The sequence below is a fragment of the Macrotis lagotis genome, chromosome 4 (assembly GCF_037893015.1).
Source record: "Macrotis lagotis isolate mMagLag1 chromosome 4, bilby.v1.9.chrom.fasta, whole genome shotgun sequence".
Lineage (NCBI taxonomy): Eukaryota > Metazoa > Chordata > Mammalia > Peramelemorphia > Peramelidae > Macrotis > Macrotis lagotis.
In genome coordinates this window covers 254,886,116-254,907,697 of record NC_133661.1, presented here as the reverse complement: position 1 = coordinate 254,907,697, position 21,582 = coordinate 254,886,116, and the positions used below count along the sequence as shown (strand labels likewise).

Here is a 21,582-nt window from a genome sequence, read left to right as displayed (position 1 = left end):
CTAGGATAATAACTATTGTATAAATAAAATAGGTTACATAAATACTTAGGAGTGCTTACCTAGTAAGATGTAACCCTAAGGAAAGTTTGCCTGAAATTGAAAATGTGTGGTTTGTTCTGGAAAATATGTGTTGTATTTTTCTTGTTGAATTTAATTCTCTTTTACCCATAAAAACATTAAAAGTGAAAGTATTGGGGGCAGCTAGATGGTGCAGTGGATAGAGTAGTGGCCCTGGAGTCAGGAGGACCTGAGTTCAAATTCGGACTCAGACACTTAATAATTACCTAGCTGTGTGACCTTGTTGTCACTTAACCCCATTGCTTTGCACAAAAAAAACAACTAAAAAGTGAAAATATTAATTATAGGCTTATTACTCTATTTTCATATTTTTTCCAACAGGATTCTTGGGATGGCCAACATATTCCTGTACTTTTCTCTGTATTTTGTGGTTTATTAGTGGCGATATCCTATCATCTCAGCAGACAAAGTAGTGATCCATCTGTACTTTTGTGAGTAAAACTAACAATCATATTTAAATAAGGAATTTAGCATTTTGGATAAGTTTTTCTCTCCCTTAGCCCACCCCAAAGTACTACTGCTGTGACTTCTGTTTTAGATTTCTAAACATTTGGGTGATTATAGCCACATATGCTCAGAGGATGTGGTAGATTTGAAAGGTATAAAATTGTATGATGTATGATGAAAAGATTAAATGATAGACTTGATTAACTTATAACATCCTAGACTTGTTAAGTATAGCATCATTAATTAGTTCATGATTAAACTAGATTCATCTTTTCATTTTCTTCTTGAAACTTTGATTTTTTATTGTTTGAACTACTACTTCTTATTGATATGTCTGATGTAGTTTCTCTTTATATTATAGCTCTTTGGTGCAATCAAAAATTTTTCCAAATACAGAAGAGAAAAATCCAGAAGATCCTCTCTCAGAAGTAAAAGACCCATTGCCTGACAAACTTAGAAATTCTGTTGTAAGTTCTTTAAGGTTTTGTACCTTAATCTGGCACTATAACTCATGGACACTGAAAAGTTTGTACTTTTACAGATTTTACACTATTTAAAAAACTTCCAACACATTATTAGGAAGATAAATAAAATAAATATTTTATTATTTTTTATTGAGTTGTGACATATTTTATTTAGGTCATTTGAAAACTTTAACATGTATGAACCATCTCTTCCCAAACCTGATTTTCTAATTGTAGTGAAATAGATAATATGCAAATAATAGATTTTAGAGCAGTGAAACTAAATTATATAATTAGTCATAGAATGATATTGAACAATTATCTTGAATTGAGGGTAGGATATAAAAAATTACATTGTTTTCAAATATTTATTTTTATAATTTAATTCTTTTTTTTTAAGATAACTTAATTCTCAAATAGGGTTCAGGAGAAATCCATGAGGGCACAAATTGTTTTCTTTCTCTTATGTGATGCTGCAAGTTAAATATCCAGACTTTAAGAGTATTGTTTCTTACCATTCTCTTCAGCATCAGAGATTCAAAGCAAGTTTCTGACTCCTGTGGCTATTGGCATCTCTAGTTTACAATCTTTCAGAAATAAAAAGATCTGTTATACCTGGGAGCCTCAACAACTTGAAGAAAGATGGGGAAGACATTATAATTATTCTCACAGTAGTCTCAGGCTTCCTTAGATTCTGCTCTAAACTCTAGGATTGGTAAAAACAATAAAACTATACATTACATTTTAGGGATAGATCATACAAATATTCAAATTGAAAGAGGGTAGGAAATATACATTATATAAATTTGCCAGGTAATAAAGGTATTTTAAAAATCTCTTCATATTTGGCATTTATTCCTAAAAACATGAGACATATTTAAAAATAAATTCATATAATTCACATATATATGTGTGTATGTATGTTTTTTTGTCTCTAGATTGTTATTTTATCTAAACTGTTGCTTTGGATTGTTAACACTTGTGGAAAGTAGCAGATTTTATTATGGAACTAACTAAAATAGGTAGTGGAGAATAAAGGAATTTGGAGAGAACCTGGCAAGAGATTCTATAAAACCAAATCACCATGAAAAGTAAAAAGAAGCTGAAAATAGGAAAAGACTGTCAGCATTTCTATCATTAACTTTGTCCCATTAGTGATAGTGACATCACATCTGACTAACTACTTCAGTCTCTGGTGTTGTTAGGGAATGTAAAGTGAAACTGAGCTAGCCAAAATAGGGTGAGTGGCTGAATTAAGCCTAGAGACACGCAGAAGGATTCCCTACAGAGGCTGCTTTTTAAGATCCTTAAAGAAGGGAAGTTAACCAATATATGGGGAAAAGGGTTTTAATCAACAATTCATTCATGTACCTCAGTTTTTATCCTTAAAAAATTTTATGAAAATGAAATTTAACTTTTTTTGAGTTCATCTTCGATGTATTCCAGTCTCTGGAGGGGAGAGGAGAGGAGAGGAGAGGGCCTTAGCCTCCTGGGCCCCCAGCCCCTGCCATTGGTGGGGGCTACAAGAGGAGAGGAGACTAGCCTAGATAGCTTGAGTTGGATGCCCTAGAGGCACAGATCTCTCCCTTCTAAAACGCTTCCCTCTTATGAACTTTATTTCCTATTACAGTCTTCTTTGTCACCCATCTTGACACATTGGAGCTATCCTTGACAATCTGGACCTTTGGCAAATCAAATCATTTCTACTCACAATATCTTTTCTATTTTAATATCAAATGAAGTAATATTTTAAAATTACTTAGCAAAGTACTTGTTATATAGCAGGTGCTTAATAAATGCCTTTTCCTCTACACCCTCTTCATACCATGTCCTAGCTCCATTAGCATTTCCTCTATCTTATCATACAATTACCATTGTAGTTCATATTATTCTCACTTCTTACCTGGATTAGTGCAATAGTCTTTTTTTTTTTTTCAAGTTTCTCGCAGCTTTAATTTATCTTCCACTTGGAAATCAAATTGATTTTCTTAAGGTATTGATATAAAGTATTCACTGTGATAAGTAAAATTTAACAAAAAGGTGAACTGAGACATACTTCTCCAAGCAATATATTTTATAAACAGGGCACTACCTACCAATAAAAGGATCAATGGGTTACCTTCTTTTATGCCAGATTTCCAGAAATGAATATACAATCCATTTTTATAAGTATAGAACAAAGAACAAAACAAAAATCATATATATCATAGGTTATGGGATTGACAGGATCCTGGGAGTGAGGTATTATGGGTGGTTATATTAAGGAAAGCAGACACACACCCATGTGGGATCAGGGCCACCTTTTTTACCTTGAAGGAATGCTTTTTGAATTTATAGGACCCAGCTGCATCCTGAGGCTGCTGATAGTGAACCAGGACTAGTAGATCACAGGCACCAGAGAATAAGATAAGACCACCTTTTCTCGAGGAAAGGGCTTAAAATGTTTGGATAAAGTCAGTTTGTCTACTCTCAAGGATAACGTACAAATGACTTGAAGTTTGTCAGTAGCTGAAATTATGAGAGATAACTTGGCTCCCTGGCAGAAAGTGATGTGTAAGTGTACTGAAATTTCCCTAGAATTACCATCTTTCATGATGGTATTTAACTTTTAAACTTTAGCTCAGAGTTTTTCTTTAATTAAAAGTGATCAATAAGGAAACTAAAGCTTTGATATCTCATTCTAAGAAAGGAGAAGCCTGAATTTGAACTCATGAGTTGCTTCTTTCAGAAACAAAGAGACTGAAGTTTTTAGGTTTTTAGGGGTTTTTTTAAGGGTTTTTTTTTTTTTGCAAGGCAAAATGGGGTTAAGTGGCTTTGCCCAAGGCCACACAGCTAGGTAATTATTAAGTGTCTGAGACCGAATTTGAACGCAGGTACTCCTAACTCCAAGGCCGGTGCTTTATCCACTGCACCACCTAGCCGCCCCGAGACTGAAGTTTTTATAAAATGTGAAAAAAAAAAAAGTACAGGTTACTAAATAGAATCAATGCAGAGTGAAAACAGTTATAAAATACAAAACTATTATTAATTTTCATAGTGATGTTACTTTCCTATTCATTATGTCCAATTGCCCTGTTACCTCCATAGATAAATATAAATAACTTTCTCATTTAAAGCTCTTTCCAATCTGATATCTTTCTACCTTTCTAGTCTTATCACTCTGAGGAGTAATATTAGCTTTTATTTCTAAGAATAGTTTGAGGTTTTCAAAATAATTTACCCCAAATACCCCAGTATAGGCAATAAACAATATTATTCCCATTTTATTGATGAATTGACTGATGCTTGGTGAAATAACTTTTTCAATGTCATTTGAACTGTGGTGTCTCCAAACTTTTTTGCTTTTCCTTCTACCCCAGGTGGGTTGAAGCTAAACGGTAGAATACTAAGCTAAGAATGACCAGCTAGTTCTGAGTAATGGGTTATACCATTCATGCCTTAGAAGGTTCAGCCAGTAGCAGTATTATGGATGGAATAGGACAAAAATGTAGATGGGACACATGAAAATGAAATTGTCTCTGCTTTAAAGGAGCTTAGAATTCTTTCTGGGGAGACTTCATGAGCAAATCTAAATGCTTTTTGGGTGGGAGTAGGGGGGGACTCAGAAACAACTAGAGGGAATCTGGAAAGGTTCAATATTGAAGGAATGGTTTTGAAGGAAACAAGGGGACTCTTGAGGTAAAGATGAGGAGCTTTCCAAGAAGGAATGATGTATAACAAAATTGAAATCATTCAATTGGGAATAAGTTGTTACAGGTTTCAAAAGTCAAACAGACTAGCTTTTATTTGATAATAGTGGCAATAGGAAGTGTTTGGGATTTGTTGAGACAGGAAGTAACCTATTCAGTCTTACACTTTAAGAAAATCACTTTGGCAGCTTTTAAAAAGCTATTTTTTAGTAGTATCTGTTAGAGGTGATATGGGTAAAGTGGGGCTTTTGTGAATAGAAAAAGGAATAGATATGAGAGATGTAGAATAAGCAACAACTGCATAGAATAATTGATTGGATGGTTGAAGAGAGGGAATGTCAAAGGTAATGCAGAGATTGAAAACCTTGGTTGACTGTGGGAATGATGGTACCTCTGACAGATGTAGGGGAAGTTTGGAAGAGAGATGGCTTTGACAGGAAAGATGAGTTCTGTTTCAGACATGTTAATTTTAAGCTGCCTACAGGACACATCCAGTTTGAAATGTCTGGTTAGTGGAAATGTCTAGGAAATGTGTGACTGGAACTCAGGGTAGAACTTAGGGCTGGTTATATGGATTTGGGAGAGATGATAATTAAACCAATGGGAGAATGTGGTCAGCATTATCAGATGATGCCAGGAGGTTAAGGAGATTGAATATTGAATAGGTTGTCAGAGTTGGTAATCAATAAATCATTGGTAACTTTGAAGAGAGTAGGTATTTCGGAATAAAGTTTGATAGGGCAGCTAGGTGGCATGGTGGATAGAGCACTGGCTCTGGAGTCAGGAGGACCCGAGTTGAAATATGACTGACCTGAGACAATCTTGGGCAAGTCACTTAACCCCATTGCCTTGAAAAAAAAAACGAAAAAGAAAGCAAGAAAGAAAGAAGGAAGGAAGGAAGGAAAGAAATGAAGTTGGGAAAATGGAAACATTAGTATTGACAGCACAAAAAGAACAGAAATCAGAATATACTGAATAGTATAAAAATCAGATTTCAGATCTACCTTTATCATACACCATGTTTCACACTTCCCAGTACTGGTAGAATAAAGCCCCCTAATGTTTTGAGAAGACTAGAGTAATGGAAATATCAGTACTTTTTAAAAACTATGACTTTCACATAATTCCCATAGTTTTGCTGAAGCTACAATTTCTTTTTTTTAATACATCGCTTCATTCAGAGCTCCACCAGTATAACTCTAATAAATATCTATAAAATTCTTCAAAATTCTAGTGACCCATATATCCTCTATACTTGAGAATTTGTTTGAGGGGAGAATGGGTGATCTTTGATTAGTTCATAAAATTAGCTGCCTAATATTCTCATAGATAGTTGCTGAAATTGAATTTCAGTGCAAGAGGTAAACTGTTCAAACAGCTTCGGGAATTATAATTTAAACATTTATTTTTAGGAGAGTGCTGTGAGTGTAGATTTTTTTCATAATTTCAAATTTCAGATAGTAAATAAATACAAATGATATTATTTCATTTATGACAAGAAAGTCAGTATACACACACACATCTGAATTCTGGGGATCTTCTGTCACCATAGGTTGTGCCATAATATCTCTATAATATTTCTTTGGTTACCATCAGTATAAAAATAATACCTTATATATAAGTTGCCTCCTCCTTCTTATAGTAGGTATTCATATATGTTTTTCTTTTTTATCTATAGTTTTCATGTTTTTAGCTATTGAGTTCCATAGCCTAATGATCTTTTTTCCTCCCTAACGTTTTCCTTGTACTTTGAAACATTTTTACAGTTAAAATGATAACTGTGTAACTGTCCAATTACAATAATAACTGTCCAGAGAGCAAATATAAGCTCTGTTTATAAAGTAGAAAGGAAGTGTCCAGTGCCTGTGGTATAGCCTCATTATTTTTTCTTTGCTGAATAATGGCATTTTAGAGATAAATACCAGGGTTAGACAACTTGTCCTCCCCCTCCCCCTCCTGTTCTCCCCCCCTCCCCCATGGAGAGATAAAGTATCTGGATCTAGTGGAAAGAATCCCCATTTCACAGAGTTTTCATTTATTTCTTAGGTCCATTAGAAAAACATGAAAAATTTAATGTCATTAACTTTTTTTTATTTATATTTTAAAAAGCAAGGATAAAAAGATTGAGAGACAGGGGTTATTTTGCTCCATTTATTGTGAATGAGGAAGAAATGAGAATAGTGAAAAGTAGTCATGGCTTAATCTCAGTTTTAATTGAGATTGTGTAGGAAAGTATGCATTTTTTTAAATAAAATCAGATTAATTCATTTTTCTGTTTCTGTTATTTTTCTGTAGAGTGAAAGGTTGCAATCTGACCTCATAGTTTGCATAGTGATTGGTGTGCTGTATTTTGCAATTCATGTAAGCACAGTGTTCACAGTTTTACAGGTAAAGTATTAATCTTTTTCTTGAAAAGAAACCCTATTAGCTTATTTTTTGCTCATTTCTGATTTGATTTAATTTATAATGTTTCCTTGTTGTGGTATAGTAGTTATTTAAAATAGATGTTGTATACATATCCAGGTTTTAGTCTAAATGTTTAGACTGGGATTTGATTTTATTTGAATTTAACTATATGTATATTTTTATATTATATAAAGATAAGATACATCACCTTATCACAAACTATTACTAAATATGTGTTTATGAGTTGTTAACATATTCTGCAGTTCAGTAGATAAAAAGAGAACTCCTTTTCATCTCTAATATAATCTAATCTAATAAGTAGTTATTAAGCATCTACTCTCTGCAAAGCACCAGGGATACAAAGATAAAATCAGACCTAAAAAGGAACTTTTCTTTAATTGAGGAGGGATAGAGCGGTAAGAAGTGCATGAATACTTGAAGAGAGAGCGAGCTAGGGAATTTTGATTCTGCTTTCTATAGTATGTGATACAAGTGGGACCTTGATAAAAAACGGATCTTCTTGAGTAGAGATGGGGAGGTAGTGTATTCTAGGGATGGTAGACATGTCTAGTGCAAAGTCACAGAGGAGATAGCATGCTGAGGTAAGGGAACAGTGAGTAGAATTTGACTAGAATTTGGAGTATGTTAAGGGAATAAAATGAAAGAAACCTGATAATCTGGAACCATATTATGATGGTCTTTAAATTCCAAAGGAATTTGTGTCTTGTCTTGGTAATAGTAGGAAGTCACAGAAGGTAGAGCAGCAGGAGGGTTTACGTGGTTAGACTTGTACTTTAGGGATGCTATTTTGGCAGCAGTGAAGGCTAGTATAGAAAAGAGAGAATGGGTGTGGGGAGAGACTATAAAGAACTTTGGGAGTCTCGGCCCCGGGCAGCGCCTGCTGAAGCTGCTCCAGCTGTGCCCGTGGCCTGCCTGCCACTGCCCCAGCCACCACCAGCATGGGCATCGGTAGGGACTAGCCTCTTAGCCCCGTCCTCCTCCTCCTGCTGCTGCTGCTCCAGGTGACCCTGGGGCGCTGCAAGGACTTGAGGGCTTGCCAGCCCGGCTTCGCTTCCAAAAGTTATACCTTCGAGGTGCCACGGCCACACCTGGACCAAGGCCGAGTCCTGGCCAAGTTAAATTTGAAAATTGTTCTGGAAAAAAACTGAATGCCTATTATCCTGAGGACTCAAGATTCAAAGTGACTGTTGAGGGGTTGTGCTTGTCAAGAGGCTTGTACATCTCCATAATTTAGAAACAAGCTTTAATATCTATGCCTGGGATGCTGAAGGTAAACACTCTACCAGACTGACATTGAAGAGAATGTCGATACACCATTGACGACACCAGCACCACCATCATCACCATCCCCATGGAGAGGAATCTGTCCAAGCAGAACAAACAGAAGTGCTGATGTTTCCTGACTCCCGTCCTGGTCTTAAGAGGCAGAAGAGAGACTGGGTTATCCCTCCCATTGGCTGCCCAGAGAATGAGAAAGGTTCATTCCCAAAAGATTTGGTTCAGATTAAATCCAACCGAGATAAAGAAACAAAAGTTTTCTATAGCATCACAGGCCCAGGAGCAGATCCAAAAGGGATCTTTATTATTGAAAGAGCATCAGGGATGCTGAAAGTGACAGCGCCTTTGGACAGAGAAGACATTGCAAAATACATTCTTTACATCCTTGCTGTGTCTTCAAATGGGCAATCTGTGGAGGATCCAATGGAGATAGTAATTAGAGTAACAGATTAAAATGACAACCGACCTGAGTTTACGCAGGAAGTCTTTAAAGGGTTTGTGATGGAAGGAGCTCATCCAGGTACCTTTGTGATGCAGGTGTCAGCCACTGATAAGGATCATGATGAGAATACCTACAATTGCTTATTCCATTCTTAGTCAGGAGCCCAAGGCACCCCATGACAGTATGTTCACCATCAATCAGAAAAATGGAATCATCAGTGTGGTCACAGCTGGTCTAGACAGAGAGCATTCCAGAATACACACTGATTGTTCAAGCTGCTGACTTAGATGGGGAAGGTCTGACCCAGCGGTGATGACAGTCACAGATGCAAATGACAACCCTCCTATCTTCAACCCAAATACGTATACAGGTCAGGTGCCTGAGAATGAAGTTGATGTAGTCATTATGAGGTTAAAAGTGACTGATGCAGATGTTCCTAATACCCCAGCATGGAGAGCAGTCTATTCAGTCCTAAATGATGAAAACGGTCTCTTTGCTGTTACCACTGATCCAGAAACCAATGAAGGAATTTTGAAAACAGCCAAGGGTTTAGATTTTGAGGCTAAAGAGAAATACATTCTTCATGTAACAGTAGTGAATGAAGTTCCATTTGCTGTCATCCTCCCAACCTCCACAGCCACAGTCACTGTGAATGTCTTGGATGTGAATGAAGCCCCTGTTTTTATACCACCAGTTTTGAAAGTGGAGATACTGAAGGATTTTGCAGTGGGAGACAAAATTACATCGTACACTGCTGAGGATCCTGACAAATTTATGGCACAAAAAATAACATATTGAATGTGGAGGAATCCGGCCAATTGGCTGGAGGTTAATCCTGAGACTGGTAACATTTTCACCCAGGACAATCTGGATAGAGAGAACTTGGAATATGTGAAGAATAGTACCTATACAGCTGTGGATGATGGTTCTCCTGCAGCCACAGGCACAGGAACCCTTCTATTGATTCTCTCTGATGTGAATGATAATGGCCCAATACCAGACCCTCGAAAGATGGACATTTGTCAGAGGGATCCAGTGCCTCAGCTTATAAATATTGATCCAGATCTTCCACCAAACACTTCCCCCTTCACTGCAGAATTAACACATGGAGCTAGTGTTAACTGAACTGTTGATTATAGAGATGATGCGAGAGAATCTCTGCTTTTGAGCCCAAAGAAGGAATTAGAACTTGGGGAACACAAGATAAATCTCAAGCTGACAACCAGAATAAAGATCAGGTATACCTTGGAGGTATACGTATGTGACGGTGAAGGCGCTGTATCCAAGTGCTCGAAGATGGGTGTGATTGCCCAGGCTGGTGTGGATGTACCAGTGATCCTGGGAGTACTTGGAGGAATCCTTGCATTGCTGCTTTTATTGCTGCTCCTGCTCCTCTTTATTCGAAGAAAGCCTGGGGTGAAAGAACCTTTACTGCCACCTGAAGATGACACCCGGGATAATGTCTATTATTATGATGAAGAGGGAGGTGGAGAAGAAGACCAGGACTTTGATCTGAGTCAACTGCACCAGGGCCTGGATGCTCGACCAGAAGTAATTCGTAATGATGTGGTACCAACACTCATGAGTATCCCCTAGTATCGCCCTCGCCCAGCAAATCCAGATGAAATTGGCAATTTCATTGATGAGAACTTGAAGGCTGCTGACAGTGATCCTACAGCACCCCCTTACGACTCTCTGCTGGTGTTTGACTATGAAGGAAGTGGCTCAGAGGTGGCCTCCTTGAGCTCCCTGAACTCTTCTGGCTCAGATGAAGACCAGGATTATGATTGCCTGAATGAATGGAGCCATGGCTTTAAAAAACTGGCTGACATGTGTGGCGGAGGGGAGGATGACTAAGAGCAGAGCCTGGGCTCTACAGGATGAAGTCACAGCCTCTGGGGGCTGTCATCCCAGGCATCAGAAAGGGGATGATACTTGGTAGATCAATTTTCTATCCCTGTCTCTCTCAACTCATAACACAGATAAGGATTATCGTGAATTTACAAAGTTAGTTTTATTTTTTAAGGCTAGTATCAATTCTCTCTACTCTCGTTGCCAACCCCTTATCTTTAAATTCTTGTAAAAGTGAAGGTTTCAGCAGGTAAAAGCTTTCAGCAACCATTTTCCATTCTTAGAGAACAGTGCAAACAGGATTTTTTAAATTTGATATCACAATGTTCCTAAGTTTTCCTTTATCACCAGTACCCAATCTACAGATTTCAAGTTCATGGAGGGAGACAGGTTCATGTGTCATTATTGGTGGAACTGTGTTGGAGAGATGTCACAGAAAACTAACCAAAAATAGGAATAGTTGGGTTTTTTCCTCATAATAGAATGAAATAGTGATGCACCAATCAGGGAAGTGTTGCTGATACAGCCACTAAAGACTGGTATTCTTAAAGCTTCCTTCTCTAATAGGTGTTTGTCCTAAAGGAAGGAAGCTTTAACTCATTGTAGGGGATAAGAATTCCAGGAATTGTCCTATACTTTAGACAGTTGATTTAGAAAGTTCTAGCATTCTGCACAGATTTCCCAAGTATCTAATTTGGGTCATGTCTCCTGGATAAACTCACAGATAACAAGAAAAATTAAGTTAACCAAGCAAATATCTTTCCTGGAGATAGACTAAAGTGGTTTAAAGGGAGAACTCCCTTTCATCAGACCAGCAGTAGAGGTGCTGATTGGAAGAACTTAGACTGATTGCCACATACAACAGAAACATTTTGTCAAACTGGCCATTGAGCTTTGGTGCTCCTGTTTTGCAAAATACAATCTGTTGGGTCCTGAAATGTCTTGTTTTTTTGACAAGCGGTCTTTGATGATGTTCTAGAATGAAACTGGTCAGGTTCTTTTAAATTTTGTACCATGTGGGTGTGGAAGACAGTTGTGATCCATGATGACAAAATTAAACCCATGGAAGTGCATTTTTATAAATTCTATTAAAATATTTTGTTAAAAAAAGAACTTTGGGTCCTAAGTAGAGGGATTTTAATTTAGGAAGAAAGATTAATTCCATTTTGGATGTATTGGATTTCAGATGCCATTGGAACATTTCTCTTGAGATGTGCCATGAATCTAGTGTTCAAGAGTGACATTGTGGCTAGTTATCTAATTCTAAGATTCATTACACAGAGGTGAAAATTGCATCCATGGCATTTGATACTGTCATCCAGGGAAAGCTGTATTGACATACGAGAAGCCATGGTTTGGATGATCGATATGAATGAGAATGCAGGAAATGAGAACTAGAAGGATCCAATTAGACATGTAGGAGGAAAACCAGGAGAGAGAACAATCTCAGTAAAACAGGAAAGAAGAGTGCCTTGGAAGGGATGCTTGTTAACAGTATAAATTACTTGGAAAAACTCAAATTAGAGTTAGCATTTAAAAGACGAATTTGAGAAGTAAATGAGGTTGAGAAATGGTGGAGGTATAGACAACTCTTCCCCTGAGTTTGTCAGGGGAAAGGAGAAATAGAGAGTAATGACTTAAGGTGAAGTGAGGGTTTTTTAAGAATGGCAAAAGCTTGAACATTTTGTAAGTGACAGAAAAGAAACCCTTGCTTTTTGATAAATTAAAAATTATATAGAGGGGAAATTAACAAAAGCCCAAGCTTCTAGCAGAGACAAAAATGGATGAGATAAAACTCAAGTAGAAAAAAGGGACTTGGCAAGGACCACATATTCTGTAGTAAGAGTAACAAAGGAGAGAAAATATAAGTTGATATAAAAAGTTTAAAAATATGGGATAAGAGATGAAATGTCTTTAATCTATTTTCCCCTGAAAAGTAAGAAATGAGGTCCTCTGCTGAGAGAGAGAGAAATAGAGAAATGGAACAATTCTGGTAGAAGAATGTACTGGAGTTTCATTTAGTAGTAAAAGAATTATAGTTCTATGAGAACAAAGTTTAGATAGAAAATACAAATTTTTAGTGGACCCTCTTAGTAAGATTATGTTACTTCCTTCAATAGTATGCAACAGGACATGTCAATTTTGTCTTTTTAAAAAAGTATTGTTGCTTTGTTGCTAGCTGACAATAATCTTGATGGCCAAAGTAAGTGCATAAATTGCTCTGAAAATCACAGAGGATACTGATGGAACAGCAACATTTCCCCCAGTTTTTTTCCTTAGCCATATCAGCAATACTTTGAGACACTCTTTTTTCCTCCAAAGGAAGCCATATTGATTGTAAACATTCATAGTAAATTGGTTATCCCTTACTTTTCCATAAATGATTTAAACTTTAAAAAAATAGAAACTGTTAACTATAGAAAAATGTTTTCTGATTTTGGAGTCTAGAGTTACCCAATAACAGTCTATTAGATTATCTATTATTACTAACCTGTATTTGTATTTTCATTATTATATGGGAAATCAAATTCAGAGAAATGACAAGTTAATTGTGAGTTTAGTTTTTGTCTCAAAACTATTTACTTTTTGTACTTTACTTTTTCTTTAGCCTGCCCTGAAGTATGTTCTCTATACCTTGGTGGGTTCAGTAGGCTTTTTAACCCATTACATGCTGCCTCAGGTCCGGAAGCAGCTACCTTGGCACTGTTTCTCTCACCCCTTGCTGAAAACCAAGGAATATTACCAATTTGAAGTTCGAAGTAAGTAATGTTGTTAACACATTCATTTTTAATTAGAAAAAATGCCATTCAGCTTTATGATTGAATATGAAAATCCTATTACCACCTGATTTCCTTTGCTGTAATTCTTTAGTTGTCAAACTTTTCTAAAGAGCAAATTACTCCTTGTTTGAAAACTAATGATCTTTTCAGTGGGGCCCTTATGTTATCAAAGATTTAGTAGTCTTGGCCTATTAACTAAGTTGATTATGTTACTAGGACCATCACCCCAGGTTTAATCTCTTTTCATGCTGACTAGCTTTGCCCAGTCATTCAGCTGTCTTCTGTGAGTAGTATTGTTCAGTCCTTTCATAATCACCATTCCTAGAAAAAGAACTCAAAAGCAAATAGCCTACAAAAGATAGATTACCATCTATCATCATCATCATTATCATATACTTATATACAATCATCATATATCATATACATATATATGTGTGCATATCTATTTTATTAATTTTATTTTCAAAAGGTGGGCAATTTTTGTTGATTAATAATTATAGCATATATTCACTTAGTTTAGTTTTCAAAGTGTTTTTCATGCATTTCACTTTTGGTTCCTAAAATCCCCTGAAACATAAAGAAGTATTATTCTTTTTATTTTATAAGTGAGGAAAGTAAGACTTTGAGAAGAGTCATATAGCTTATAAGTATCAGAGGTGGAATTCAGATTCAGATCTAGAGCTCTTTGAAGTGTACCAACATGCAACTTTTGACTCCTAAGACTTTTTCTTGTACATTTGTTGCCTTCTTAAGACCTTTCACTTAGCAAACTATTTAAAATGTATTCGTTTTTAGTTTATTTGTAATTAGACATTTTAGTAGCAATATTTTGACAGCACTCTACCATGCTTAATTTTTAATGGACTTATTTTCTAGTTACGATATTGCATCCCACTAAATGTATTTATTTTGTCAAATTGTTAAAAAAAACTGTGATGTCAAAGTCTTTAATTTTAATAAAAATTCTATTGAATTAAACAACAGAATGAAAACATTTCAGACATCTAGGAACTTATTAAAACCCGGCAACATTATTTTAAGTAATAGGCATTTCAGATTAAAACTTGTTTTGTCTTGGTAATTTTCTTCAATGAAACAAATATTTGAGACATTTGAAAAATTTGTATTGTGGATAGAGCTTTTTGAAGATATATGGATCCTACACTATTTTTAGAGCAATGCTTCAGGTACTGAGGTATCTTTTCCAAAACTATGTTTGCTTACATTTATCTGTATTATTTTCATTAGGGAACAAATGTGGTTATTTACTTTTTGAAATAGATCTTTGTGAAAGTTGAATGAATTATGAATATTAGGCACAGAAACACGAAATTGATGATTTTTTTAGATTTTTATTGGGTTCAGTGAATTAAATTCATAAAAATCTGAGAACTGCTCATCTAATTGTAATTGCACAATTCATTCCGTTAGATCTGTGATTTAAATAATGTTAGTATTCCTTCCATTAAGCAGATCACAACTTCCCTAATGACTTAATCTGTATCTAAAACTGGTTCTTCACCATATGATCTAACACTGATCTTTATAGACCTTAAAATTATTTGTTCATTTGTTGTTCTTTGGAACAGGTTTTCCTCTTCTTCAAAATAGCAACCTATTTTGTTGTGTGCTTTGGTATACTTTTCCTCGATTAAATAGATTGGTGCTAAATATGCATAATATCTGTCTGTTCCTGGGAACATTCCCTGAAATCTTTCCAAGAAAAATCTGCAAAGGCTTAGGTGATGCTATAGTAGTTTCAAAAACCTAATTTTACCTTCTGTCTTAGGATAAGTTAATGAAATAAAACTTTAATGAAGAAAGTAGGCTATAATCTTTAATACTATAATCTTATAGTTGCCAATTGTTGATTTCACAGATCATTTAAAATTTGGCAGTGAGTTGGATATGAATTACTGAATTTCATACATATTTGCTTTCGTTAACCTTGAATTGCTATTTGAATAGTATAAGATTGCCCTTTCTTATCCAGTGACCAAGCTATCTGTAATTCCAAGATGACACATAGTCTTTTTGATTTTTGTTACCCTGTTAGATGCAGCTCATATTATGTGGTTTGAGAAACTTCATGTATGGCTTATTTTTGTGGAGAAGAATGTTATCTACCCATTGATCGTTCTTAATGAGCTCAGTAGCAGTGCAAAGACTATTGCTAGTCCTAAGAAACTGGATACTGAGTAAGTATAAAAGTCCTTTAATACTAGGCTGTTCTTATCAGGATCTGTTCTAGGTGAAATTGTGAGGTAACCAATAAATAAATATTTATTGATTTCTTATTATGTGAATAGGAAATTTTTAGTTTCTATTAAGTGAATAGGAATTTAATTCCTGTTATGTGAATAGAAAATTTATAGTATAGAAATTTTTAAAATGACTTTTTCTCTTCCTTTTTTTCATTCTGCTTTTCACTTCCTGGTGTGGATTGTCTTTTCTTTTCTCCCTATAAAACTGTAACCTGTTTTATAAATTGATATTTCAAATGACCAAAGCACTATTGTTGGTTCCTATTCTTAAAACATTTTTTCCTTTTAAAAAAATTTACAGACCTCCCTTCTTCTCTTTTTTCCACTCATACTGCCACCAGTCCAGTTCAGACCCTTAATATCTCTAGCCTGGTCAGTTTGCCTAACTAGTTTTTTTGTCCTTTTATCTGTTCCTTCTCTTATACTATTGCAGCTGACAAATGATCTTTGTAAGGTACAAGTATATCCATGTTACTCTGCTGCTCAAAATTATTGCTTCTGTATTTAAACTCCAAACCTCAACTTAGCATTGTAATTCTAGCTCCACAGTCTGATTTCCCTGTCCTTTTCTAGTGTGATTTTATAATGCTGCAGCACTGCTCTTCATCTATTCTATATTCTAGCCAAACTGGACCATAAATTGTTCCTTGAACTTAGCATTACCTCTTCCATCTCTGTGGACCCATGCCTACAATTCATTATTTCTTAAAGTTTGCCTTTCAGAATTCTCTTCCTTCAGATTCTGTTCAAGTGCCCTGTTTCCTGATTCTCCAAGCTGGAAATAATTAACTCCCCTACAGATTTTCCTGAGTTCTGTGCTTATACCTTTCCTTTTCTCTCATCACACTATCTTGTGTTTTACTTGGTTATGTTCATTATGTGTCCCCCACCCTTGTACAAGTAGAGTTCAGCTTCCTTATCCAGTCAGTACTATTATCTAGTAACAGTGTCTTTTTTTTTTTTTTTTTTTTTGCTTTTCCTAAAATACTATGTTCCTGGCACATGGTAGTCACTTACTGGAAGTTTGTCGATTGAATGAATAACTCTGCATTCTGTTTGCAGTCTTATAATAGTCATGCTACTTTAGAATTTGTCTTAATTGGACTAGGGGGTTTCATACCATATAAAAAAACCAAGAATATTATTTGAATTCAGCAATAGAAAATCATTTGTATTTCATCCAGAAATAAAAAATCAAATGAATTTAACCTTTTAAGACTGATAATTAGCTTGCATTTTTTCAGATTTGTCACAGAGTCAACAGCTTATGAATTTTCCTTTTATCCTATTATAGGTTAGGTGCTTTAATGATCACCATTGCTGGTTTGAAGTTACTACGTTCTTCTTTCAGCAGTCCAACTTGTCAGTATGTCACCGTCATCTTCACTGTGCTCTTTTTCAAATTTGACTATGAGGCTTTGTCAGAGACAATGCTATTAGATCTCTTCTTCATGTCCATATTCTTCAATAAGGTAACTCAACATTAAAAGTTTTATCCTGAGCTTGAGAGACTCTGACCAGAACAATAACAATAGAAACTTTGGGATCATTATGCCAAAATTTGACTCATCTTTACTTCCCAGCATTAAATTTGTTTTATCAGTGTTAATGGTAGAAGAGAAATGTAAGGTATATTCCCTACCAGGGAGATGATATTCTAATCTAAGTGACAAATTGTGATATTTACTAATGAATGCAGCAGAATTTTACAGAAGAAAAATAATCTGATCTGGAGTAATCCAAAAAGACTTTATGAAAGAGGCAGACTTGAGCTGGGTCCTGAAGAATAAGTAATATTCTTACAGAGGAGAGAAAAACTGGTTGGATAGTCCGAATTATTTTGGGGATAGGGAAAGGTAAGTGGGAATAATAGGAAAAAGCATATAGACAGAAATGAATGTAGTGTATATGGAAGGGAGGGTGGGACAGAGATAATTGTTGGAACACATTATGGGTTGTAGAAGAGTTGTAAATAAGGTTGGCTAAGTAGAGGGGCCTTCACAGAAAGGCCTTGAAAACCAGTTAAAATTGGGAGTCTTAGATTCTTAAGAAAGTAAGTGAGAAGATGGAAGTTACATTTGAGGAAGAGCAATCGCAATATGTAGAATGAATTATAATAATTGGAAGATCCTAAAGGCAGGGAAAATAGAAGATTATTGTAATAATTATTTTTCTTTTCAGTTGTTTGATGTTGAGGGCAGTATTAACAATAAAACTATAAGAGTTCAACATTTCCTTTCTTAAAAGTGTTTAACTAGAGAAACAGGGATAGAAATTGAACCTATGATTTCAAATCAATGAGAAACACTAGGTAGGAAACTCCTTCTGCCAATGTAGATGGCTTCCTGTCTACAGTTTGTATCTTAGGAATCTTCCTAAGGCCCTGAGAAGTTAAATAACTCACTGAGGGTCGCAACCCTCAATTGTCAGAGAGGAAACCTCAATTCTCAGGTTTTTTCCTTTGAAGTTATCTCTTTATCCCTTATTCCTTATATCCCTTATAACATCAGTAACTAGGAGAGGGTCTCAGTTTCATTATTATGATCATTAGTGTTTTACATCTGAGTTATTTGCTCACTGTGAGATTTTACCAGTCACATTTTATTCTTTTATATCCTCTCCTGATAAATAAGAAAATAATCAGAATAAAAATGGCAGTGGAATAGAGAAGGGTTTCTAAGGTGTTGAGACTCAACAGAAGGAACATATGATTGCTGTAAAGCATTAAGCCTTTAGATTAAAGTGAAACCTTACCTTTCTAATCTGTAAGAAAATAAAAGTTGCAGGGGGGCAGTCATTCACATAAAAAATTCTACCATTCTTGTGCCATCCCATTTTGTGAAGATTGTATACTCCGCCTATAGTCACTTGGTAGAATAGGCCTATGAAAAAAATAATAATAATAATAAGAGCACTGTGCTAATTACAATTATTATCTTATTTATCATCTCACAACTACCATGAGAGGTAAGCACTGCTATTATCTTCATTTTTCAGTTGAGAAAGTTGAGGCAGACTAAGTGACTTGCTCAGGATCACACAGCTAGGATATTTCTGAGGCTGAATTTGAACTGCAGCCTTCCTGACTCCAAATCAGATGCTCTATCCATTATACCACCAGCAGCCTCAGCAGCTATGACTTGGGGTTGAATATATGAGTTTGTAGTTGAAGAGCTAATGAAAATATTTTCTATTTATATTTTTTATTATTTTGAAAAATACCCAGTTAGATTAGTTTTTAAAAGAATCATCTGATTCCTAAAGTATTTGCTTCTTCTACCCCTTCCCTTCCCCTTGATACCTAACTGCTATGCCACTGGAAAGCATCAAAGTGATCCACATCCAACTCAAATCCTTGAAATAGGTCATGGATAATGTTCTTTATTCTTGAAAATATATTGAGGTTTTAGTAGACATAGAATTTCTAACTGCTGATTCAAGTATCAAAAGACCTGCCATTTTCTTGTTAAGAAAAGATGGAGGCAACTAAGTGGTGCAGTCGATAGGACCTGAATTCAAGTTCAGCCTCAGTCACTTAATACTTACTTGGCTGTGTTACCTTGGCCAAGTCATTTAACCCCATTACCTTGCAAAAAGCAAAAAACAAGAAGAAAAGATACAACAGTCTCTTTTAATTTCTTAAATTGCAAATAATTTTGATGATAAGATTTTCTTAGTAATTTTTCTTTTCTATTCTTATCTTGCAGCTTTGGGAACTTCTCTATAAGTTGCAGTTTGTGTATACTTATATCGCACCATGGCAGATTACATGGGGCTCTGCTTTCCATGCTTTTGCCCAGCCTTTTGCTGTGCCTCGTATCCTTTTGTTTTGAAACTTTGCAAGAATACATCTATATTCTTTTGTAGGAAAGACATTTTGCATATTTTTCATTATGGACTGAAACATCCAAGTAATTATCAAGCATTGATTAGGTACCTAGATCAAAAACTGGACTTGGTACTAGGGATACAAAGCCAGAAATAAAATTGTCCTTGTTAGAGAGAGAGAGAGAGAGAGAGAGAGAGAGAGCGCACAATATAATTCATGGTTGTCAATTACTGGATTGATAAGCCAGGAAGACATTAGCCATTTGGGGAACTCAAGGCAGAAGTGGAGTTTTGCTTAAATATTGAGGTAAGTGCCTTGAAGCAGAGATCAGGATGGAGCCCATTCCATGGAAAAGGCACAGCCAGCCTATAGAAAGAAAGAGTGGAAACTGTGTATAAGAAATAAAAAGGACTGGAGAGTAAATTTGCCTAAGTTTACTAAAAAAATTGAGGTTCCTCCATTAAGCTGTGAGGTCCTTGAGAGAGCTCAGACAGTTTTTTGCCTTTCTTTGCATCCTTTGTAAAATGCATGACATGAAGTAGGTGCCTAATAATTACTTGTTGACTGGGAAAGAGAGGTTGGAGCAGAGAGTAAATTATTTTATAGAACAAACAGGAATGTATATTTTAATGCTAGAGGCAGTTGGGAACTTTCAAATTTTTTTGAATTTAAGGGAGTGACATGATCAGACTTACACTTTAGGAAAGTCATTTTAGCTACTGTTGTGGGAAGAGACTTGAGTCAGGGGACAATTATTGCAGGTGAAAAGTAGAAGGAATAAACTAAATGGCTAGTATTTTAAATATAATGTCAAAACTTCAAACCTGGAAGGATTGGGAGGCTTCTTCAACAGAAATAGGAAATTCAGAAGAGGAGCTGATGTACTTTTTTCCTCCTTTATAGCTAAAGCATAGCTATTTTTGTTAGTGTTAATAGTATTTGTATTCTGTTGCATCACTATGGGCATCTGTGTTTGTATCTTTGGGGGCAAAGATAATAAAACAGAATAATATATTGTTTCATAAGTGTTGAGTTATTGCTTTTGGCATTTCAGGATTTGCACCACTTGAAAACTTTTCAATAGGGATGCCTTAGGGCCCAAGATCACAGGCTTGGCAGAATGTGAACAAACAGCATTTGCTCACAACTATGATTAATACCCTATCACCATCACAGCTGAAAAGTGGAAAAGAAACATGGGCCCAAGCATATGACACCCTATGAAAAAATATTTATCTAATAGAATTAGGTTCATAGAATTTCTGTGATGCTGATGATTTGATTGTTACAGTCTACACTCCCTCTTCCAGCCCCATCACAGTTGACTTTGCCCTCCAGAACTCAGTATATGATCTTGTATTGCAAGCATCACTTTACAGGGTCTGTAAACTCTTCCTCAATTGAACATTGGTGTGAGTGATCATCACCCTTTGATATATATGTTCTCTCGTGCTTTTGTTTATATCCCTTTTATTTTTTTAAAGCTAATTTGGGGTGGGGGGGCAGCTAGGTGGCACAGTGGATAGAGCACCAGCTGGAGTCAGGAGGACCTGAGTTGAAATCCAGCCTCAGACCTCAGACTCTTAATAATTGCCCATGTGACCTTGAGCAAGTCACTTAACCCATTGCCTTAAATAAAATTTTTAAAAAAAGCTAATCCTTATGCCTAGAATATTTTCTGTTTTCCCAGCCCCTCTAATCATCCTTTGTTCTCATGTTTGTTAAAATTTTACCTATATTTCAAAACCATGCTCAAATTCCAACTCTTTCATGAAGCAGCCTTTGTTTCTCTTGTCAGAAATTATCTTTTCCTGCTCTGGTTTCAAGTATTGTTGATTTTAGAATTTAGAATTTAGAATCAAATCTAGCAGAATCATGTATATAGTGAGTCTAGAGTGAGAGTTTCTCAGAACCTTTACAGTCGCATGAATTCAGATGGGTTAAAAAATCCAACTTAAATACAAAGATACATTTATATAAAAATTGTATGTAAAGTATGTGCATATATACATTTATGTGCTTATAAAAATTGT

The 21,582-nt window shown here is 35.6% G+C and overlaps 1 protein-coding gene, 1 long non-coding RNA gene and 1 pseudogene across 6 annotated transcripts in view; 2 read left to right on the top strand and 1 right to left on the bottom strand.

Moving 5' to 3' along the window:
• The window catches only part of PCNX1 (pecanex 1), a 211,748-nt gene that overhangs the window by 130,952 nt on the left and 59,214 nt on the right, over positions 1-21,582 (top strand). For all 5 annotated transcript variants that reach the window (XM_074235828.1, XM_074235827.1, XM_074235825.1 and 2 more), the window contains 7 exons: positions 400-509; positions 887-992; positions 6,974-7,066; positions 13,285-13,435; positions 15,513-15,654; positions 17,015-17,192; positions 19,428-19,536. In XM_074235828.1, the coding sequence (XP_074091929.1) occupies positions 400-509; positions 887-992; positions 6,974-7,066; positions 13,285-13,435; positions 15,513-15,654; positions 17,015-17,192; positions 19,428-19,536 (889 nt within the window). The remainder of the gene's footprint in view (positions 1-399; positions 510-886; positions 993-6,973; positions 7,067-13,284; positions 13,436-15,512; positions 15,655-17,014; positions 17,193-19,427; positions 19,537-21,582) is intronic.
• On the bottom strand, positions 2,929-21,462 carry LOC141522398 (uncharacterized). The gene is made up of 3 exons (XR_012478205.1): positions 21,283-21,462; positions 18,475-18,602; positions 2,929-3,002 (listed from the first exon to the last, which is right to left on the bottom strand). It is a non-coding gene; the product is annotated as an uncharacterized LOC141522398 (long non-coding RNA).
• LOC141522397 (cadherin-1-like) lies at positions 7,074-13,278 on the top strand (annotated as a pseudogene).